At 51.4% G+C, this 23,492-nt stretch overlaps 1 protein-coding gene across 1 annotated transcript; it reads right to left on the bottom strand.

Moving 5' to 3' along the window:
• Positions 1-465: 465 nt before the first annotated feature.
• GPR153 (G protein-coupled receptor 153) lies at positions 466-21,185 on the bottom strand. Its single transcript, XM_031963729.1, has 5 exons — positions 20,884-21,185; positions 12,471-12,997; positions 8,532-8,961; positions 2,014-2,203; positions 466-944 (listed from the first exon to the last, which is right to left on the bottom strand). The coding sequence occupies exons 2-5, from the start codon at positions 12,824-12,826 to the stop codon at positions 616-618; spliced, it is 1,305 nt and encodes a 434-aa protein (XP_031819589.1). The 5' UTR covers positions 12,827-12,997; positions 20,884-21,185; the 3' UTR covers positions 466-615.
• Between the last annotated feature and the right edge of the window lie 2,307 nt (positions 21,186-23,492).

Raw genomic sequence — 23,492 nt, 5'->3', positions numbered from 1 at the left:
ATTTGTTTTTTTGGAAAATTCATTATTCTTATTTATTCTTTCTAATTATTTATCATTTTATATAGATTCTTCCTTCTTTTTCCTCCCTTTTTCCCTCCCTACCCTTATCCATCCATCATAGAAGTTCTTAATTTTTTTTTTAATGCAACCAATGGTAATGGATAATATCCTGAGGGAAAACCATTCAAATTCAGCAATAATTTGTATTGGGAAGGGACTCTTGGGTTTTTTTCACTGTAATAGGGGATAATAAAGGTACCACTTCTAGGTGCTAAAATCAAGTGAGATAATATTTATAAATAAAAGACTTACTTAGTCTTGGTAATAGATTATAAAATATTATTTTTTTTACCAAACCCCCTTTTTTGCACCCTTGATACCTTCTTGAATATGTTTTTAAATGCATAAAATAAAACATAGGATTATGAAGGAAACCTATTACATGGAAATAATAATCAAAAAAAAATTTTTTAAACAACCAAATTCAAGGACTCCAAGTTAAGATCATCTGGTCTAGAGGAAAATAGAATCAGCTAGGACTAGAAATGAAGAATAAGCTGTGTAATTGGAGAGAACTTATAGGGTCTCACATGTTTCCAATTCTAGGGAAGGATGTTACCTCTCTGTTTTCTTGGAAAATGAAATGGATATGGAAATAACTTTGGAGAATATCTTTTGGTTCTCAGAGAGAAGAGGTAGCCCCCTGGGGGACGTGGGCAGTGGGGGTCCCTCCCTTTCTTCCTTCTTTCCCCCTCTTACCTGAAGATACTGCATCTTGTCCTCCTGGATGGGCTGCAGTGGGTAAAGCTGAGGGATCCCCCTCTCCAAGGCAGAGAAGTCATACTTGGCAATGTGGTCCAGGGCAAGGAAGTCACCCCTGTAGCCGTACTCAAAGGGGCGCTCATACATCAGGTCTGTGTGGAGGCCCCCATCCAGGCTGGTCTCTATGAGGGGCAGAGGCTAAGAGCTGAGCCAGAGGCCTTAGAGGGGGAGGGTGACCCTGGGGTTCTTGAAGGTCATACTTGGCTGCCCCCTTTCCCCAAACTAGGAAGGGCCTTTTACATCGGAACAGGGGAGAGCCTCAACTGAAGAGACCTCCTCAGGCTGTAGAGGAATAGGACACAAGTCTTGGGTTTACAGGGGAATGGAGACTGGGAAGCTGGGATCCCCTCATGGAATCATACATTTTAGAGTCTGGAAGAGAGCCCAGGGACCATGACCAGAACTGGCAAGAGAGGCCCTGGGTTCACCATTTGTATTTATTTATTTGTGTGGTTGCTTCCCTTCAACAGAATGTAAGCCCCCTGAAGGCAAAGGATATTTTATTTTTGTTTCTGGATCTCCAGTATTTAGCACAAAGTGAACCTTGATAAATACTGGCTGAGGGAACGTCTGCTGAGTGAATGGATTTCTTTCCTGAGCCGAATGCTCCAATAACTAGCGCATTTAATTTAGGCTTAAGATTGCCTTCTGAATCATCAGACAGGGAGTAGGCTATGAAGGCATTTCTACATCTCTCTAAGTTAGGTTAGAATGGGTGAGTTGTGTCTAGTCACTAGGGTAACCCTCCACTGACCAGAAGATTTCATTAACCAGAATCCCATTCCCTGGCTGAGCTCAGGAACAGAGAGTCGGGGGGAAGGGGGATAGAGGGATACGTAAAGAAATAAGTTTTCCTCCTATTGGCCATCAAAAGTGAAAGGCTTCCTCTGGTAATCAAAGGGAAGCCTGGATAATTGCACAAAGAATCTGTGGCTGTTTCATGCACCTTGTACCTGCCCAGGAGCCTAGAACCTCCAACCAGTGGTCATCAGTCGCAGACTTCTAGGGGACCAAAATGTGGAAGGGGAGACATTTCTGCTCAGTGTCTTTGGGCTGGAGGGATTCTGGCAGAGGTCCTGGACTCAGAGGGCATGGGTCAGCTCCTACCTGACACTTACTATCTGTAGCCTTGAGCAAGCGACTTCCGACCCCCGTACTGACCACCCTGGCCCCCGGAGCCCCAGCGCTCACCTTCATCTGTTTCATCATTGGACATGAGGGCCACACACTTCTCCCAGACGGCCTTGATGTCGGCCCGATAGCGGTCACAGGCCCACAGGAAGAGGGGGAGCAGGAGGGACTGCACCACTGAGCACCAGAGCATGCACAGAGCCATCCAGGTGTAGGAAGTGTCCGACTTGAGGCTGGTGAAGCTCACCACCTGTGCGAGACATGGAGGCACTTTCAAGCCATCCCACGAAAGCACCGACTGAGGGGTCACTGCTCTGCTCGAGAAACTCTAGGGGCTCCCAAGCGCCTCTGGGAAAGAACTCCATGCTCCTCTGTTCTCCAGGTCAGGCCCTTCCCATCCTGGCTCCAAGCCACCTGTCTGGCCTTTGCTGCACATTATGTTTTGAGAACTCTTTGATGACTCAGACACGGTTTCTTACCATGAAGTCCCGTCTCTTGCCTCCAAGTCTGCAGAGGCCAGAGGACCCCCCTCCCTCTTCTCCTCTGCCCCTGAGAGTCCCAGTTCCCTTCAAAATACAATCTGCTACCACCTTCTCCACTAGGACTGAATGGGTCGCTGAAGTGCTAGCACTCCCAGCAAAGGAGAGGATGGCATCTTTGCTGGAGTGAATGGTATGAGGTATGAGGGTAAGGATTTTTTGATTATATTTCTCTATTTTTCTAAATAGAAAAAAGTTTTCATATATTCCAAAGATATTCAAAATATTTATCCTACATTTCAACAATAGACTAAATATTTTTGTATATTTAAAAACATATACAGAATATTTTGTACATTTAAAAATAAATATAATTTTTGTATATTTTAAAAAGATATTTTTCAGGCCACTAGGTGGTGCAGTGAGTGGATAGAGCACCAGCCCTGAACTCAGGAGGACCAGAGTTCAAATTTGACCTCAGATACTCAATACTTCCTAGCTATATTTAAAAATATATACAAAATATTTTGAATAGTTAAAAAGAAATGTAAATTTGTATATTTTGAAAAGACATTTTTTCATTTCCAAAAATAGATAAAAAAATTTTCACACATTTCAAAAATAAGACAAAATATTTTTGGATATTTAAAAACATAAAATATTTTGTACATTTATTTTTGACTTTAGATTTCCAATGCTTATACAAAATATTCCACCTATGGCTTGTCTGTCTACAGATGTTTTTATGTTGTCTCCTCCATTAAATTGTAAGCTCCTCGAGGGCAGGGACTATTTTTTACTTTTTTTTGTATTTCCAGCACCAATCTCAGTGGTAGGCAAACAAAAGGGACTTAATAAATGTTTATTGACTGACTGATCAGTCCCTAACACCATGGTTGGTATACAGTAGTAGTTTAATCTATATTTGTTGGTTGATCTCTTCCCTTTGTCCCAAGAAATCTACAAAAGGAGCTCAGATCAGAGACAGGGATTTGAGTCTTTCACTCATGAAAGTCCCATGTCACTGTGTGATCCCAAAAGGATCTTTTGAATGCTCTGGGGCCATTTTTCCATTTTAAAAAGTTGAGTTGAGTTGAGTCATTTTTTAGTCACCTCCAACTCTTTGTGATCCCACTTAGGCTTTTCTCCATGAAGATCCTACAGTGGTTTGCCATTTCTTTCTCGGTTCATTTTACAAATGAGGAACCAGGCAAATAGAGTTGCCCAGAGTAACAAGTATCTGAGGCCAGTTATGAACGTTGCTGCTCTTCCTGATTTCAGGACCAGCACTCTTATCCATTGAACGACCCAGCTGCAGCTCATCTAAAAAATCCCAGAAATGACCATTCCTGTCCTTCCCTATTAAATAACATTCATAAAATACTTCACGTAGTGTCTGCCATATAGTAGGTGCTTAATAACCTTGTCCCCTTCCCCTTCTTCCCTATATAAAATAAGATCACAAGAGTGACCTGCTTGGAGATTTTGGGGAAAAGGTACCCAAGCCCAGAGTGCACGGAATGTTGGGCATGGAGTCAGGAAGACTCATCTTCCTGAGTTCAAATCCAGTTTCAGACACTGACAAGTTTAGGTAAGTCACTTTACCCCACTTGCCCCAATTTCCCCATCCATATAATGAGCTGGAGAAGGAAATGGCCAACCACCCTAGTGTCTTTGCCAAGAAAACTTCCAATGGGAATCATGGAGAGTGGGATCCAACCATGGAAACACAATTTCTCATGAAGCTTCCATTGTTACTGAATTTTCCCTAATTCTTCATGTGTATCACTTGATGTGGAGCCAACAGAACTGGGCTGGGTACGAATGGACATCTGGCCACTGAGTTATGGCCATCCACAAGCATACGTGACGTTTACCCTAGGAAGCCCGGACACTCAGGAACTTCACTTGGGCTGCTTCTAAATGCCAACAGTGTCCAGATGGATCGCCTCGGGCATCTGCAAAGTTCTCTTCCTGACCCCAAACTTCATGGGATGAAACAACGCTCCATTTTTCTAATGCCAGTGTTCTACCCATTTGGCTTCGTGTCCCTGAGTCATAGAATATCATAACTTCTCAAGAGTTAAAAGTGATAATTACCCAGAGGGCAATGGAGAGATGCGTGAAGATTCTGTCTCCCTTTTCCCTCCCTAGGCATGGGTTGTCCGCAGTGCCTGGAATGGACCCCCCTTTCTTATCTAGGGGACAGAAACTCTGACTTTTTTCCAGACTCAGCTCAAGATCTGCCTTCTGCAGGAGGCCTTTTCTGGTCTTCCTTACCAGATACTTGAGCCTTTCCTTCTCTGACTACCTTCTACCATGCAAAAGAAACACAAGATGCACAAATTTAGAGAAATCTCCACTTCAAATGTTCATATTTGTGCCCAACCTGTGGTAGAGCCTTCCAAGCTCAAAACTGATTTGATTAGCCACACAGAAAAGGACATGGAGTTCTATCTTCTACCTCCATTGCTTTGCAATGGAAAGCCGTGCACTCCCCCTCTGCCTGGAATGGACTTTGTCAATTGATAGGGTCCCCCTTCTTAACTACCTTCTACTTAACTTTCTTGTGCCATTGTTCAGTCTTTCAGTCATGTCTGTTGCTTTGTGAACTCATTTGGCAGAGTTCTTGGAGTCGTTGGGCATTTCCTTCTCCAGCTCATTTTACAGATGAGGAAATGGGAATAAATAGGGTAAAGTGACTTGTTCAGGGTCATACAACTAGTACATATCGGAGGCTGGTTTTGAATCTTCCTGATTCCAGAGTTGGCGTTCTATCCACTGAATCACCTAGTGCTCCCAACTTGTATTCTCTCTGCTTTTATTTGTTCTTTATGAGTACTGTCATAAAGACAGTATGAACATGGAAATTCCTTCAGAGTAGGGGTTATTTCATTTTTATAATTTATAGCCACAGTTCTGGTACAAAGCAGACCCCTCATAAATACTTGTTGATTGGGTGACTGTCTGTAGGTAACTTGTACGGTCCTGTGTATTGACATGAGTTGCTGACATTAGAATAAAAGCTCCTTGAGGGCACAAACTCTTTGATTTTCTTTAGCTCCCCTGCACCTAGCACATGGTGGCGGCTCATGGCAAGTGTGCTTGTGAGATGCTTGTAAATTGACTGATTGATTAATGAACGTGAGCAGGTTGCAACAGGAGAACAAGAAGGGTTTCATAAAGGGAAACCAGTATGAAGGATAGTTTCCAAGAAACCTATGATGGAAAAGAAGATGACCTGACCACAAAGGGAAAATCACAGTTCAACTGATGGATGTCTATAGCACCCTTGTGATAGCAAGAGAAAACAAAAAAAAGTCCCGAGATGCTTGGGTAGGGAAGGGTCCTACGGTCAACCTATGGGGAAGACATGGAACGAGAATCTGCAAGATGGGCAAGGGTTGGAGGGGCAGTGATCTGCACTGGTAGAAGAAATACCCATATAAGATGAGCAGATCCTGTGGAGTTTCTGAAATCAGTGCCTGATCGTCTTCCTACTATGTCCATTCTCTCACAACAACTCTGAGCAGCAAGCAGCATTAGCCGCTTCTTAGTGATGAGGAAACCAAGGTTTCCTAAAGGGAACTAAAATTCCCAGCTCTCTGCTTTCTCTAAAACACATCATCTCCCAGTTACTGATCCACAGCTATCAGTTGGCCAAATTTTGACTGCCAAAGGTCTTTACCTTTTTTTAAAATAAAAAGTTACTAATATCTTTTATTTTTATGTTATCTAGATTTCTTCCTATATCCCTTTTTCCTTTTCCTTCCTTAAGAGGCAGCTATGTTGCCCAGTGGATAAAGCACTGGACCCTAGAGTCAAGAAGTCCTGAGTTCAAATCCAGCCTCAAGACATTTACTAGCTCTAAAGATGCTGTAAAATCACTTTATCTTGTTTGCTTCAGTTTTTTTAGCTACAAAATAAAATAACAGTATCTACCTCTCAGGATTATCATAAGAGATATTTAACATATATTGGACTACTTGCCATCTGAGGAAGGGTGTGGGGGAAGGGAGGGAAAATTGGAACACAAGGTTTTACAAGAGCTAATGTTGAAGAATTGTCCATGGATATGTTTTGAAAAATAAAAAGCTTTAATTTAAAAAAAAGAAAAATTAAAAAAAAAGAATTAAATGAGATAATTTATAAAACATTTAGCACAGTGCTTTGTACATAGTAGGTGCTTAATAAATGCTTCTTTCCTTCCAGAGAGCCATCTTTTATAACAAAAGGTGGATCCTACTTTTTAAAATCTATAAACTTAAATTTAGTGCTGGGCTATGAGCTTGGATAAACTGTGGTAGATAATAAGAGGACAGAAGGGCACAATATGGTATTGGAAATAACGACTGAACACTATGGGCCAGGCACTAAGGGCTGAGAAGCAAATACAGAGAATGAAAGAACCCTTATCCTCAAGAAAATTCCACTCTAATAGAAAAGGTCAGCCCTAGTTCTCCAAGGGCAGAGATTGGGTTTGTTTCCATTTATCAGCCAGCCCAGAACCCTAGGCTGAGAGGGGACCGACAGTGGACATGGAGGGGGCTGGGGATGCCGAACCACTGCTTTGGGAAAGCTCTGTCCCAAATGGGATATTTTGGATAGCTTCCAAATGGGCCTCCAGTCCCCAGGAGGGGACCCTCAGGACATCCCCCACTCTAAAAATGACAAGGAGAAGATGTGGAAGAAAGCGTCCAGTTGACCTTCCTATCTCCTCAAGGGGAGAGCTTGGAGAGCCAATCTAAGTGAAGGGTTCTTCACCTGGTGTTCATGGATCCCCAGTGGGCCCGTTGATAGATTTCAGCGGACCACTGAATTTAGGTTTTTGCTGTTTTGAGACTTGTATTTCAATATCGCTGGTTTCCTTTGTAGTCCTCTATATTTTATTTTTTGCATTTAAACAAGAAGGGGGAGTGCCCTAGGGGAACATGACACAAAAATGAGGGGACCCAACCAAATAGCCTACAGGTCTCTTTTAACCCCATGTGACCCACTAAGTCACTTAATCTCTTTCAGTTTCCACTTCTAGAAAATGAAGGGTTGGACCGGATGGCTCCTGAGTCTTTTCTAGACCTTTTCTAACTCCAAATCTAAGTTACGGACTGTTTGGTGTGTGTGATTTACTTTTCCTGGAGCCATTTGTGCCACTGATTAATCCAAGATGACAGGAGCCAAAACCAGCTCACCCAGACCTGCCCCAGCGCTTCCCTGCTGTCAGTGCGGGGGTCATGGGCTGGGCTGGGCTGCCAGGCTGATGGAGGCCCTGGGAGAACAGACAGACAGAGGCCATCTCCTGAAACACTGCTTCTTATCCTCGCCACCGTGACCCAGGCCCTTTCGGCCCAGGGCAGTGAGCCCACTGGCTCCTTGACCGGCCGGGCGTGGGAGGGGAAGGGCACACTGTCCCCTTCTGAAGCCGGGGGAGCTCTGTTGCCTCATCCCTTTCCCTTTTCTGAAGAAGAATCCCAACTGAGGCCATTAGTGACGAGTTGGGTCATTTTAATTGTGTCACCTTCAACAGGAATCTGCTTTCCTCTCTTTTAAAATAAAACTCAGACGTCCTTTTTTCTCCGGGAATCCTTCACACACCTGGCTTTGGCTCCTTGGGCTGTAGGCCCCTCATCTTCCTCTGGCCGCTGGGGAGGCCCAGGACATGCCAGGAGGGAGCTTGGAGGCCATTGGGGGTCAGCCCCAACCCCTTCCCACCTTGAACCACTTAACCCTGGGGGCCTCCGTTTCCACGTCTCTAAAATTCAGGCCTGCACTAGGTGGCTCCCAGGGTCCTTGCTAACTTTTAAACTTCTATGCTCATAAATGTGAGTTATTACTGCTATCACAGGACCAATGAAGTTGCTGTCCATGAGCCCCTTCCCTTTCAAAACATGGTGACCCTGTATTTCAGCTGACACCCGCGGGCCCCCCAAGCCTCCTGCACTTCCCCAAGCACTCTGGGGTGCCCAGTTTCATCCCGTGTGTGGTTCTGAGTCGGGCCGACGGGCAGTCACCCGGCGTGGCTGCCTGGTGTAAAGCCCAAGCTAGGGAACCAAGCACGCTTGGGCCTTCCCCGCCTCGGGCCCACCCTCGGCCCCCGCTCACCAGCACGGGGAAGCCCATGAGGCAGTCGTAGAGGAAGACGATCCCGGCCACCAGGTAGGTGATCTGCAGGGACGTCTTGAGGGGCTCCGAGCCGTCAATGGAGGAGCGGCGCTTGCCCTGGGCGTCCTCCACCACGATGGTGGGCACGTTGAACTTGTTGCGGTCCAGGTTGTGGCCGGCCTGCAGGGAGAGGGTCTGGAAAAGGGTGATGGCGGTGCAGACCACGCCCATGGCCACGCTGCCGCCGATGAGCAGCAGGAAGCAGACCCCAAAGCCCAGCCCGATCTCCGTGACGATGAAGCGGCAGTCGTGGGCATAGAAGCGCTCCGTGGTGTCGTGCCAGCCCACGGCGGGGAGGGTGGACAGGATGAAGGACACCATCCAGATGCCCATCACCGTGTGCACCGCCTGCTTCTTGGTGTTGCTCAGCCTGGGGGGAGAGGGGCAGCCGCTCACATGCGGGGTCTCGGGGGGCCAGGGCACAGACCCCCACCCAAGGGACGGCCCACGCCCCCTCCCACCCCACCCAGTCCTGAGTCTTCAGCCCCAGGCCCCACGTCTAAGACACCAAAACCACATTAAAAACTTCTGATCCTTGGGAAGCGCTGAGCGCTGGGGAGTCAGAGGTCCTGGATTCAAATCTCGCCTTTGTCACTTTGGGCAAGTCCCAGTCTCAGCTTTAGTATTCTCCTCCATAAAGGAGAAGTCCCTGCCAGACCGAACGCAAGGATCCTGGAATCTCCCTTCCCAAGGCAGATATCTGGGGGGGGGGTGTCTTTCTGGGACTTCTTCCTGGACCCCAGTGTCCTCCTCTGTCAAACGGGGGAAGTTGGACGAGCCCTGCCAATGACCCCAGGCCTCTGTAATTCCTTCATGGCCATGTCCACCCTAGCCACGTTCTCAGGGGGATTCAAGAAGAGGGGAAAGAAGGGAGGGAGGGAAAACAATCTGGAACTCAAAATAAATGTTAAAAAACCTGCCTTTACATGTAATTGGGGAAAATGTTATTAAAGAATAAAAACTTTTAAAAGAATATTAGTGCAGGAATGAGATCTTGTTTATAGGGGGGTTAATGTTTATAAAATTCCCTCCTCCCAATCATGTGAAATAAGAGGTAGGAGAATGCTTATCCCCTTTTTGGAGAGGAGGTCCTTGGAGATAAAGGGTGTGCCCTGGGCCTGTAGCCAGGAAGTTCCAGGATGAGAACCGAGGTCTCCTGGTCCGATAAGCCTGGTCTAACATGTCCTGATGCCCCCTCTTCCACCCCTGGCATTACATATGGCCAGGATCACCCTCGGCCAACCTCTTCTTTCTTGAGGAAGAGTAAAATATCTGTGCTCTCCTTGGTTTGAAAGACAAAGACCCAGGACCCCAAGAAGCCAGCATCTCCCTCCTTTCCCCACCCCAGCCCTGCTCTAGGCCCAGAAGGAAAGCTCCCCTGCATTAACTCCTGTGTCAGAAGATCTCCCCAAGTTCCTTAAGCCTTCCAACAGTGACTGGCTGTTTCAAATCGATTTTATTCTCTCATCAAAATACGGAGCACGAGGTTGGCTCCTGTCCTCTCAAACCCCGAGGAGGGAAGGCCGGGCCCCTCTCCCTCCCTGTCTCCTTTTGAGGCCGGGGGTGGGAGGGTCTGTGTCCTCTCTGCCTCCAGGGTTCCCTATGGAGCTAGGAAAGAGCAGGCAGACACAGAAGTCCCAGAAAGACCCTCCTGATATCTGCCTTGGATCCTTGCGCTCAGTCAGGCAGGGACCTCTCCTTTATGGAGAAGAATGCTAAAGCTGAGACTGGGACTTGCCCAAAGTGACAAAGGCAAGATTTGAATCCAGGACCTCTGACTCCCCAGCGCTCAGCGCTTCTCAAGGATCTGCACCACACGGTGCAGATGCTCCCTATGTAGGTCAGAGCTCTCCCCATATATGCTGATGTCCCCCACCAGCAGAAATGGCCCCCTGGCCAGGCTTGTTACCTTAACGGGCTCATTACGGGCGGTTAGTGAGAGTGAGAGGGTTAAGAGCCTCAGACATCTCATGGTTAGGTGAGATTTAAGCTCCCTTCTTTTGGGATGTGCCGCAGGTGCCCAGTGAAGGCAGCAGGGACAGAAGTCGGGAGGTGAGAGCAGACACTCCTCAAGAAGCTCGGCCGCTTCCGGAGCTTAAGCTGCAGGCAGCCCAGCAAAGGGGGCAAGAAAGGGGGGCCCGGCCAAGGACCATGGCCACCATCGCCAGCCTCCTCGCCTTCTCCAGGCCCAGAGAGCAGCTCTCTGCCCCCAGCATGAGCCGGCTCTGCTTTTAGTCAGGAAGACAGACAACCCAGCCCTGGCTGCTCTCTGCCTGGGGACCAGCCTGGCAGTCTGGGGGGTGGGCCCCCCGCTGGGATGGCTATGCACTTCCTCATCCTGCTCGGGGACCCCTTGGCCTTTTCAGGTATAGCAGCAGGACCCCCAGTGATCTGTGAATAAGCTGGAGCCTCCTTCCCACAGCCCACCCTCTCTCATCTTATCTATCTCCCCTCCCTCTCTCCCTTCCTTCCTTCCTCTCTCCTTCCTTCCTTCCTACCCTCCCTCCCTCCCTTCTTTTCTTTCTTCTTCCCTCCTTCCTTCCTTCCTTCCTTCCTTCCTTCCTTCCTTCCTTCCTTCCTTCCTTCCTTCCTTCCTTCCTTCCTTCCTTCCTTCCTTTCTTCCAATCCTGACTCAGGAAGCAGAGGAGGAAATAGGTCAGAGGCCTACAGAGGCCTGGGAAAACTCTACTTTCTCCCAGGGCTAGGGCCTTAATAGTGTAGCTGAGTCAGAAATGGGTACAATGGGCCAAGCCAAAAAAATCAGCCCAAGACCGCAGTATTTTTCGTTCTGTCTTTATCTCCCAATATGGAGGAGGAATTTTAATTATCACAAAAGACTAAGGTTTGGGGTGGACAGGTTGAGACAGACAAACTATACCTCGCCTCTTGGCCCTTGCAGTTTGTTCACAGGAGCTTCAATTTAGGTTCTGAAGGAACCTATTTACCTTGTCTATCTGTCAATATGCCTGTCTATCTCTCCATCTCACTTTTTATCTGTCTGTCTATCCATTCTTCCATCCATTCATCCATATATCTATCCATCTATCTGTCTGCCTATCTATTTACCTTGTATGTCTGTAGGTCTGTATATCTGTCTATCTGCTTATTTATCTTTCTCTATCCATCCTTCTATCCAGCTATCTATCTATCCTAGCTGTTCATCTCTCTCTCTCTCTGTGTCTCTGTCTCTGTGTCTCTGTCTCTGTCTCTCTCTCTGTCTCTCTCTCTTTCTCTCATCTGTCTGTCTGTCTGTCTATTTCCCTCCCTTTGGACCAATGATCTCCCTTCTTCACCTTCAAGGAAGCCTTGAACAAAGATTGAAAGAAAAGGAGAAAAAGCTGTCAGTAAAACTAACTGCATCCGCAGGCCCATCTATGCAGTAGAGAGAGATGCATTTCACCGACAAATGGAAGCAGCTTTTGCTGCTCACCGCCTCTGTAACTGTGGGCCCATTACTCCACCTCAGTTGCCTCATCTGTAAAAGGGGTGGGCTGTGCCAGACGGCCCCTGAGGTCCTCCTGACTCTCTGGGGCCAGGGTTGGCCATTAATATTGCTGAACTCTCCCTACTCCACCTCACCTGTGCACTGGCGCCCATCCCTGCACGTGGGATTGAAAGGAGCCCCCACTGCAAGTCAAGAGAAATCTGCCCCGGATGTCCCTGCCCAGTTCTGTGCCTCAGTTTCCCCTTCTATGAGACGCCATGTGGAGAAAAGGTCCCTTCTAGTTCTAAGGTAGCAGGGCTCTTAATGTAGAGACAGCAGGGAAGGGCACTGGAGGAGGACATCGTGGGGCTCCCTCCGAGCTGGACGAGGCCCCGGGGTCTCTGCCTGCCCTGCCCCCTCCCCAGACACCAGCCCCAGCCCGCGCCCAGACTCACCGGTAATTGACCGGCCACCGGACCATCCACATGCGATGATAAGACAGAGAAGTGACCGAGAAGCAAGTGACCAGGGTGAGGGTGTAGAAAGTGGACACGAACACTTTGCAGAGCCCCTCATTCCACTCGTAGTCAGAGTGCTGGCGCCGCAGCTGGACCACGGCGTACATGGTGATGGGGATGGCGATGTTGAGCATGTGGGTGCCGGCCAGCGTGCACAGGAGGAACTCCAGGGGCTTCCATTTCTTCTGCTTGGCGCTGACACTCAGGATGCCCCAGGCATTGGCCAGCAGCGAGACTCCGGCGCACGCTAGCCAGGCCACGGCGTTCCTATGCAGCCCCTCCTCATCCTTCATGGTGCAGGGCGGGGGCCGGGCCAGGGGCCCGAGGGAGCTGGCTGGGGACGGACGCACGCAGGGCCGGGGGCAGCACGGACATCCTCCAGGGGAGCCCCAGGGCCCCGGGCAGAGAGCAGAGCCCCTTATGGAGGGCTGGTCGCCGGCATCATGGACCACAGGCTAAGGGACCTGGGGAGATGGAGAGAAGGTGAGCACTTTCCAGGAGCCCTGGACCAGAGCTACCCTCCTCTGTGCTTCTGATCTATGACCTATAAACCCAGAAACCTCCAAACCCCTCCTGAGACCTTCAAACTGTCCCCCCTGACCCTGCTCAAAGCCCCCAGTGTCTCCTCTGCCCTGTACAAATTCTGACCCGTTCCCTCTGAGCCCCAGCTTGAAACCCCTAATCCTCCCCCCTCTGCCTAGCTCCAAATCTTTGACTTGTCCCCCTTGCTCCAAGCTCAGAATTCCCAATCCTGCCCCTCACGCCCCCTCTAAAACTTCCAATCCACCCTCTTCAACTTAACTCAAAGCCCCAAACCCTGTCTCCTATGCCCCCCCAAATTCTGACCCATTTGCCTTGCACCAAGCTCAGGACCCCCAATCCCGCCCCTTGGGGTTCAGCACGAAACTGCCCACCACACCCCTGGAGACAGCTCCAAGCCTCAGGGCCTCCTATGCCCTGTACAGACCTCCGGCCTCTCATCCCCTGCCCCTTATGCCCAGTTGGAAACACCCGATTTTCCCCCTTGTCTCAGCCCTTCCCGCTCATCCTTAAGCCCACCCTGTTCTCTCGGTACAGAGCCCCCAGCCTTGCTCTCTGCAGGCAGTTTGATTCCTTCAGAATCTCCTCTGCAGCCAGCTTGAGACCCCAGAGCCGGGCCCACCTGCAGCTCACAGCCCTGAATCTTGCCGGCCCAGGCCGTCCCCAGTGAACATGGAGCCTCTGAATCTGCCCCTTACAATGGCTGCTTGGCCCCTGACCCCTTCCCATCCGACAGATCCTCCCCATCCAGCCTTACCCTCCCCACTCGCACAAGGCTCACCCCCTGCCACCCTGCACAGGCTCACAGCTTCTGACTCAAGGCGTCCCTCTCGGTGCCAGCTGGACCCTCCCTGCTCCTCTCCATGCAGCCCCCGGGTGGCAGCGTCCCGGCCCCCCGGCCTGTGGCTCTCCCCACTCTGCTCGCAGCCCAGTCTCCTGCTTTTGTACGGAACCGCTTCCCTAAGTGCTTAAAACACTCTCCTCGGCCACCTGAGTGGCCCCGCTCACGGCCAGCGGCGGTCACAGTGGGGGAGGGGGGTGAGTGTGGCAGTCTCTCACCCCGCCCTGCTACCCTTGGGGCAAATCCAACCATGCTGCTGCCCAGCCCACTTCTGATGCCAGCTCCCTCCGAGGCTGGCTCACTCTGCTCCCAAGGGGCATCTGCCCAGGCCTGCCACACCCCGCCCACTGAGGGGCCGGCCACTTGTAGGAAGGGGCCCAAGGACCCAGAGTGGGCAGTCAGCAGCAGGGGCCGGGGGTGCAGGGGCCTTACTTCCTGTCTAGCAGATGGAGACTCAGGACGGTCACAGCTGGGATGAGGAGGGGGAGGGCTTTAGAAGGAGGAAGTAGCCCCCTCTTTGAGGTGGGGCTCACACAGACACCCATGGATCTACCCAGACACCTCAGCTACAAACAAGCATACACCGACACACATTCTCTCTCTCTCTTGTCTTTCTCTATTATTCTCTCTCTCCCTCTCTGTGTGTTTCTCTCTGTATCTCCCTCCTTCTTCCTTTCTGTCCCTCTTCTCTCTGTCTCTGTCTGTCTGTCTGTCTCTCTCTCCCTCTTTTCCCTCCTGTCTCTGTCATTGTCTCCCTGTCTCTCTGTGTGTCTATCATTCTCTCTCTCTCTCTCTCTCTCCTCATATTATCTAGACTTGTAATGATGGCTAGGCCAAATGGGACAATCCCCAGCGTCCTTTCTTCTCAAGGATCTGTCCCATTGCTCAAGTTCCCTCCCTCCCAATGCACAGTCTCCTCTCCAAGCACAAGTACCTTCCTCACAATCCCTCAGTCAGTCAATAAGCATTTATTATGCTCCAACTAGGGGCAGGTTCTATGCTAAGCCTTCGATAGTCTCCTGAAGCTCTCCCATGAGGTCAGATCAAATCCCAATGATTACCCAGTGGAAGTTAAGAGGACAGGGCCTAAAATTCTTCCTGTCAGGAAGATCAGTGGCGTCATTGTGCAGGCAGAAATTCAGATCCGACCTCAGACACTCAACACTTCTTAGCTGTGTGACCCTGGGCAAGTCATTGAATTAATTAATTGCCTTACCAAAAAACCCCAGCAAATCAAAGAAGAGATAGTATATGAATTGTCATTGTAGGTGGTACAGGAATGTAATGGATGAAAAATGAGGAAGGTGAGGGAATTAGGGCAATATATATATATATATATATATATATATATATATAGTAAAAAAATACCCACAGTGATTATAACCATGTAAACGGAAAGAACACAAAAACCAAGCCAAGTGACCAAGTTTTGACCAAAAAATAAAAAAAGTACCTCTCTCTTTTTACTGGGATCGGAGGCCTATGGAACTGGAATAATTCATACGCAGTTAACCCGGATTGATGTGTTTAGTTGTTTTTTTAACTGCTCCCCCTGATACACAGCATTTCTTTTTCCATCTGGGTTAGAAGGGCAGGCTCAGCGCTTATATATTGGGTAATGAATGTGGTGGAAACAAGTAGGTAGTTTTGATAAGGAGGGTGGGAGAGAGGAGTCAATCTGGGGAAGTAAGGAGTGCAGGGGTGGGGACCTTCTCTCTGCCAAGGGCCATTTGGATATTTATAACATCACTCACGGCTGCACAAAATTATCAGCTTATAGAACTCAAAACAGTGGGAGGCTGTTGTACCTAGCTTTCAGCTCATCATCGCCTGCGGTTGCCTTGGCAAATGATTTCATGGTGGGCCGGACGGAGAGGGAGAGAAGTCCGGGAGGACAGGTTTCCCTCTTTGCCCAGAGTCCCCCTGGCCAGGGAGTCGCTGGACCCATTTTAAGAAAGTGACAAAGAAGCAGGAAAGCCGGAGGACTCTGATTCGCCTGTGCTGGGGAGCCAGACACATCCCAAGGGTGGCCCCTTAGTGGTCCCTCAGCAGCCGCTGGCCCCAGTGACTCTGCAGCCCCCGGCCTGTCTGGCCCACCCGCCACCACCTCCCCTAAGCATAGTCCTCCTTCCTACTCCCTCCATGGCAGAGAAGGCTAACGATGACCAGTCCTCACCTCATCCACAGAGTAACGGTCCGCAAAGCACTCGCAGCTTCAAGACTTCCAGATTCATCCTCCCGGGAACCGGGGGAAGACACAGAAACTCCTTCATTCACTAACAATAATGTTATTTCCATGCCCCTTTCAAGGTTGGCAATGCGCTTTGCATACACAGTCTCCTTTGATCCTCAGAACAGCCCTTCGAGGTGGATGCCGTTATCTATTTTGCAGAGGAGTTCATGGGAAAAGATGAACTACTTGTCCAAGCTTGCAGTCTGAAGCAGGATTCTGGACTCGGTCCAATTCATTAGCCACAGCCTGACCTAGCCTCCACCAGCACTTATTAAGAGCTCCTATGGAAAGAAGACGGGGCTTTCCTACAGGGATCACTTTCCCTTATTCTTAGAGATCACCTACCACCCCTTAGAGGGGGTCCCTAAACTTTTTGGGGACCACCTTGCCAGTCTGCCGAAGCCTAAGGGATCCCCTTCCAGAAACAGCATTTTGTGACCTACATTTACAATGGAAGAAAATGCTCAATTTCAAAGGATAAGCAGCCAGCATTTACTCTGTGCTAGGGGAAAGCTAGGTGGCACAGTGGGCTTGGAATCAGGACTCACCGTCCTAAGTTCAAATCCAGCCTCAGAAACTTCCTACCTTAAGTCACTCAACTTAACCCTGTCTGCCTCAGTTTCCTCATCTGTAAAACGGGAAGGAAATGGCAAACCTCTCCAGTGTCTTTGCCAAGAAAATCCCAAATGGGGTCATGAAGAGCCAGGCACTATAGAACAACAATAAAATGTGTTAAACTCTAGTAATAGCAGAAAGACAGCCCTGTCCTCAAGACACAAAAGCAAGCTGAAAGGTGCAGCCCTTACAAAGCACTTTCAGCTTCAATACCTTCCAGTTTCATCCTCTCAAGAACCCAGGGGAAGACACAAAACTCATTCATTCAATAACAATAGTAATATTTATATCCCCAGAAGGAGAAGGACCAAGCATTCAAATTTGACCTCAGACCCTAGATACTGGCAGGTGACCTTAGCTAAATGGTTTAACCCAGATTGTCCTGTGCAAAAAAAAAAGGGGGGGGGGAAGCAAGCTGAAAAGTGGGGATGGGAAAGGACCTGAGCAGACAGAAAATCTAGAGAAACCTGCATTGAGGACCAGGAGATCATTATATACTTCAACAACAATACTACATGATGACCAGTTCTGATGGACCTGGCCATCCTCAGCAACGAGATCAACCAAATCATTTCCGATGGAGCAGTAATGAACTGAACCAGCTACACCCAGGGAAAGAACTCTGGGAAATGACTAAAAACCATTACATTGAATTCCCAATCCTTATATTTATGCCCACCTGCATTTTTGATTTCCTTCACAAGCTAATTGTACAATATTTCAGAGTCTGATTCTTTTTGTACAGCAAAATAACGTTTTGGTCATGTATACTTATTGTGTATCTAATTTATATTTTAATATATTTAACATCTACTGGTCATCCTGCCATCTAGGGGAGGGGGTGGGGGGTAAGAGTGAAAAATTGGAACAAGAGGTTTGGCAATTGTTAATGCTGTAAAGTTACCCATGCATATAACCTGTAAATAAAAGGCTATTAAAATAAAATAAAATAAAAAGTTTGAAAAAAAAAAAAAAGAAAAAAGAAACCTGCATTGAAGCCTGAAAGGGGAGGAGGGAGTCTTTTCCTTTAAAAAAAAATCTTTATTTATTTTTGCTGGGGCAATTGGGGTTAAATGACTTGCCCAGGGTCACATAACTAGGAAGTGTTAAGTATCTGAAGTTAAATTTGAATTCAGATCCTCCTGACTTCAAGACTGGTGCTTTATCCACTGCCCCCTTGAGGGATCTATGGCTTTCAAATCCCCCCCTTTTTTTTAGTGAGCTCTAAAATGATATCACTTGCTGTCTAGGGGAGGAAGTAGGAAGGAAGAGGAGGGAGAAAATTTTGGAATACAAGGCTTTTTGCAAGGGTGAAAAATGAAAACTATCTTTGTATGTATTTGGAATATAAAAACCTATTATTATTTAAAAAATCTAATCCCCCCAAATGATGCCAGATCAGAAAGGGCTAACCCCAAGATTGATAACCCCAAGAGCACAGGGATCCGTTGAAACTTAAAGAGCTACCTTTCAAAATTTCTGGTCCACTAAGCTCTATTAAGCCCAGAATAAAGTAATCTAACCTACTCTCATTAAACAGATGAAGAAATGGACAAGTCAAATGACTTGCCCCAAATTGCACAAGAAAAAAAGGCAATGAAAATCTGCATTGGAAGTATTAACTAACCCTGTCCAAGGTGGACATGGTGGAGAATCCTTGCAAGAAGCTGGGAGTCTCGAATTTGGGAAAGTGTAATTGCACATGGATTTCAGGTGTGAGGTTTGAGGGTTGGGAGGCTTCTGGGTCCCCAGACTAGCCAGGGCTTAGAAGGGCTGGAGGGCTTCTGGGTCCCCAAACCGGCCAGGGCTTAGAAGGGCTACAGGGCTTCTGGGTCCCAGACCGGCCAGGGCTTAGAAGAGCTGGAGAACTGCTGGGTCCCCAAACCCACGGGGACTTAGAAAGGTTGGAGGGCTCTGGGTCCCCAGAATGACCAGGGCTTAGAAGAGCTGAAGGACTGCTGGATCCCCAGACGCACCGGGACTTAGAAGGGTTGGAGGGCTCTGGGTCCCCAGATCAGCCAGGGCTTAGAAGGATCCTCTGACTGAATGAGCAGACATTGCCTATAGACCCGAAGCTAAGACAGTTGGGTACAAATCATCCAATCACAGAACAGTGTAGAGGTCTGCTGCATTCCAGCTCAGTTGCCATCTCAAAACTATTCTTCCCAACCCCAGCCCCGTTCTAGCTAAAACGCTCTAGGAAAAAGCCCCAAACCAAACAAAAGAACGCACTAGGACGGCTCGTTTAGCCCGGGGATTCTGCTTTCACCAACTGTGTGCCCAAGTCCTTAACCTCTCCGGGCCTCAGTGGTACCGATGTGTATAATCTAGAGGGTTCCTCGGGAAGGTTCCGAAAGGGTTTCAGGGAGTCTCACATTCCTTTACTGATGGGGAAATTATTATTATTTTAATATTCAGCCTAAATCCTCGTGGGACAGTATTCCACAGGCACTCCCCACCCCCACCCAAACCTGACCACCTCTTTCTCTCCTCCCGGCCCAAAGTGAATCCAGGGAACTCCGGCTTTGTTCGGGTCCAGAGGGATCCCTCAGCCGCTTCCCCGAAAGGAGACTAACTCTCAGCTCGGGGGTGGGGCCAGTATCTCTTAGGTCAATTCAATGAGTCCAACGGGCCAGAGCGGAGAGCAACAAAGGGGGACGCGCAGGGGGCGGGAAGGGGGCTGACTTTAGAAGGGTCCCCATGGTATTCCAGGGGCCCCCAGATCCGGGGTGCTCTCAGAGGGCTGCCTTCTATCTCCTCTGCTACGGAATGTCAAGGGCCGGGGCGGGGGCGGGGGTAGTGGGTGGAGAGTTCCCCGTAGGAATCAGTCTCCTACAGAGATGACCAATCCCAACCAGGATGGCGCGATCCTCTCCCACCCTCTGGACCACACAAGGCAGCCCCATCCTTTTCTCCTCCCATCCCCGCGCCTTCACCCCGATCTCCATCAGCTCCCTAGGGTGCAACCCCACGAACGCCCTTCCGCCGGGCCGGCTGCTGCAGGGTCCCTGCAGTCCCGTCTGCCTCAGCCCAGCCCCACGCCGGAGGCGGCCGCCGCCCCCTCCCTCTTTTTTTCCAGACCTCTTCTGGGGACGCCTCCCCCCGAAGCGAACGCCAGGGTGCCCAGGAGGGCGGGGCTAGCGCCGCCCCCGGGAAGGCTTCCATCAAGGGCGCTGCTCCCGAGCTCGGTGCCCCGAGGGGGCGGCGGCTCCCCGAGGGGGTTAGACCCAGGCAAGAGGCCCCGGGCTCTCTTCCCTAGGAGCTGCGGCCAAACAAGATGCCCGGGGGGGGGGGGGGGGGGTCCCGGGACCCTTGTCCATTCTGGGGGCTCCCTGCAGCTTCAATGGAGCCCCCGGAGAAAGTTTTCACAGGGACCAGTTTAGAGGATCCTAAGCTCCCAGGGGGCAAAACCTCCTGGCCCGCCCGCAGAAGGAGATTTCGGGCCGGTGGCGGAGGGAGCCAGCACCGCTTCCCAAACCTGCGGGTGGGCGGAGGATCAGGGTCAGCTCCCCATCTCCCTCCCGCCCAGCCCCCGGAAGATGAACAAGGAGACTGCCCGTGGGCTGTCTTGGAGGGGAAGCGGGACTCGAGGGGGCGGACCAGAGGAAGAATGGAGGGGTGGAGAGAAAGGACGGCGAGGAAGAAAAGGAGGAGGAGGAGGAAGAAGGAAAGAAGGAGGGGAGAGGGAGATGGAGAGGAGGAAGAGGGAGAGAAGAGCTAGAGGAAAACGGGAGAGGAAGAGAGAAGAAGGGGGAACAAATAGGAGGGGGAGGAGATGGACAGGAGGAAGACGGGGAAGAGAAGGAAGAAGGAGAGGAGGAAGAGAGGGGAAGGGGGAGGAGGAAAAAGGGTCAGGAAGGAGGGAAAGAAGAAGAGGGGAGGAGGAAGAGGGGGAAGGAGGAAAAAGAGAAGGAAAAGGGGGAGCAGGAAGAGAGAAGGGGAGGAGGAAGAAGGGGAGGAAGAAGAGGGGGAGGAGGAAGAAGGGGAGGAGGAGCTGGGCTCCCGCCCACTCCGCCCAGAGCCCCCCTTCGCTCCCGCCCTGCCCTTCTCGGGGGCCGCCGCGTCCCCTCCTGGACCAGGGCTCCAGCCCCCACGCGCCCCCGCGGGCCCGGGGCGCTTACCTTGCGGCTCCGTGCCCGGGGCTCCGAGTCGGCTCCCCACGCCTCGTTGCTCCGGCCCCCGCAGCGGCGGCGGTTGCCCTGGCCCGAGCGCAGCCGCGGGGGTCGTCCCCCGGCCGGGGGCATCCTCTCCCCGCGCCGCTGCCCGCGCCGTGCCGTGCCCTGCCTGGCGGCAGCCGGCAGCCCCTCCGCAGCGGCGCCGCGCTCCCCAGCTGGCTCGCCCGGGCTCAGCCCGCCTCCCCTCTCCCAGCGGGAGGGCAGGGGGGGAGGGAGCAGGGCGCATGCCTCAGCCGAGACCCCGCCCCGCCCCCAGCTCCGCCCCCGTCCTGCCCCGCCCCCGGCGGAGAGGGGGGACCCATCCCGAGAGGCGGGGTCCTCGGGGCCCGCGGGGAGGCGGCGGGAGCAGCCCGAGTGGGGAGGGGGCGGGGTCCCGAGACCCCTGCCGCGCGGGGCTGTGTGACTGTCCTAGGTCCCCTCTCTGGGAAGCGAACCCGCGGCCGGGGGTGATGCGGGACCCCCCTCCCTGCCAAGCTGGGGCCCTGGGCGCCTCCCCCATCACAGAGAAGCCAGGCCATTCGGTCCCCCCCCCGGAGTATCCGCCCCCGGCCCGATGCCGCTTTCGTTCGGACTCCCTCTGCCCCATCCGGGACCGCCCCGGGGCCCCCGGGAGACAAAGGTCCTAGCTCAGCCGGTGTCAGAGGCGGGCTGGGGTGCTCTGTGAGGGGCTCGCTGTGGTCCAGCCTCCCAGCGAGAGCTTGGTCACCTACCCCAGCTTAATTTTAAGGGCCTAGGGACGGACCGCAGTCACCGACGAGGAAGGGGCCGGACTCGGTTCATGGGCCATTCCCCCCGCGCCCCCTCCCACTCCCCGCATCCACGGTGACGGGAGAGAGAGGCTGAGAAGCGGGACTTGCAGCACTGAAGAAGGGGCTCAGGCCCGGTGAGCAAGGAAGGAAGCAGGGCTGCAGGTGGCCGGGCCCAGCCCCCGGGCCCGGCCCCGCCGGGACACCTGTGAGAGCGGCGGCGGAGGGGAACCCGCTCCTCCCTTCAGGCCCGCCCCCAAAACTCTGGCCCCAAGAACCCCATTTTGCTGCCCATCCCCGAGATGCTCATCTCCGAGTTACTGCTCAGGCGCTTCCGACTCTTCCTACTCCATCGGGTGTTTTCTTGGCAAAGGAGCCGGTCTGGTTGGCCACTTCCAGCTCCTGTGGCGAGGAGGAAACTGAGACAGACGCAGTTGAGAGGCTCGCTGGGATCATTCAGCTGGTGTCCCAGGCCTGTGTCCCAGCCTGGGCATGGGGACCGCGAATGATACATCTGCTCCGTGCTGGGGACGAGGCAGCTTCCAGGTGCAGATGGTCCCAGCCGAGTTTTAGTCAGGACGGCTCCTTGGCCCCCAGCAGGGTCATTTTACAGTGGGAGAAGCCGGGTGCCTTCCCGGCCCTGAGTGCTTCCTGGCAGAGATGGCGGCTGCCGGGTATGGGGCTTGCTGGTCCTTGAAACAAGGCCCTAACTCGGGTTGTGTGGACGGCCCGTTCCTGGGAAGCTTCAGGATCCGTGCCCAGAGAGCAGGGCACGCTTCCCAGATCAATGAGGATCAGGTGGAGTGGCTCCAGCTCAGGGCTGTTCATCATCAAAAGGCAACTCGGTGCCCGTCGGGCATCTCGGTTCCTGGTGCCTGGGCTCGTGCCCAAACTAAAGGAGTCACCGGCTCTCCTCGGAAGGAGACAAAGGACCATCCTTTTTTCCTCAAATAGGACAGCTTCAGCCCAAACCCCTGGGGTCCCGTCCAAGGAGGGGAGGGGAGACACCTTTTAGAACGGATTCCACAGCTCCACGAGGGCGCCGTCCCAAAGGACTGACTTCCAGAGAGACCAAAAGGCTGTTGAGGCTAAAAATAGATCAGCCGACATCCAGCTGTAAAAGCAAAGGCCCAGCCCCCCCCCCCCAACTCCCAGGGGTCTCAGGGTGGCTGGAAGACAGGTAAAGGGCTTTCATGGAGAGCATCTGAACATTGCACAGACAGGCCAAATTTCGACAGGGAGCCCTGGGTATAAATAGAAAAGCTAACAGTGGGAAGCAGCCCTACACAACTCTTCACGTAATCCAATGTGACATTTATAAGTCAGACATTTCTCCCCCTCTTTCATGAGTCACAGGTGATTTAGTCACATGGAGACACTGGCCCCATTACATTGTGCCTCGGGGCAGGAGAGAGCCAGGATCACTATGGGCTACTCGAGCTCGAGGCAGGAGATTCCCTGACCCTGCAGCCCCCAGGCGAGTCCAAGCAGCCACCTGCCACAGCCTCTGCTCCTACGGACATTCTTAGGTGGAGAGTGGAGGTCCTTGACTCCCCCAAGAGACTGGTTTTTTCCGGGGACTTGTACTGGGAGCCAAGAGCGTTTCCCACCCCAGACTCAGGGCCTGGAGGGTTCAGCCTGGCCTTCAGGTAACCCACGTGAAGTCTCAGTGTTGGGAGGCTGGGGATTGCAAGAGACTGACAGGGAACCAAGGTATGATTGAGAAGCCAGCAAAGGGGGTCCGGGGTCCCTGTACCATTGAGGGATTTGACTTGGCCCAGCTCCCCAGACCCTCTTACCTGGCTTCTC

This window comes from Sarcophilus harrisii, chromosome 3 (assembly GCF_902635505.1).
Source record: "Sarcophilus harrisii chromosome 3, mSarHar1.11, whole genome shotgun sequence".
NCBI classification, from domain to species: Eukaryota; Metazoa; Chordata; class Mammalia; order Dasyuromorphia; family Dasyuridae; genus Sarcophilus; species Sarcophilus harrisii.
The sequence above is the reverse complement of the archived record's forward strand: the minus strand, read 5'-3'. Positions and strand labels throughout refer to the sequence as shown.

What these genes read in the sequence shown, in the direction of transcription:
- GPR153 (XM_031963729.1), bottom strand. Translation starts at nt 12,826, where the DNA reads ATGAAGGATGAGGAGGGGCTGCATAGGAACGCCGTGGCCTGGCTAGCG. An exon ending in CGGTGGCCGGTCAATTACCG is followed by an intron (nt 8,962 to 12,470) that starts GTGAGTCTGGGC and finishes CTCTCCCCCCAG; the next exon opens with GCTGAGCAACACCAAGAAGC. An exon ending in CAATGATGAAACAGATGAAG is followed by an intron (nt 945 to 2,013) that starts GTGAGCGCTGGG and finishes TGCCCCTCATAG; the next exon opens with AGACCAGCCTGGATGGGGGC.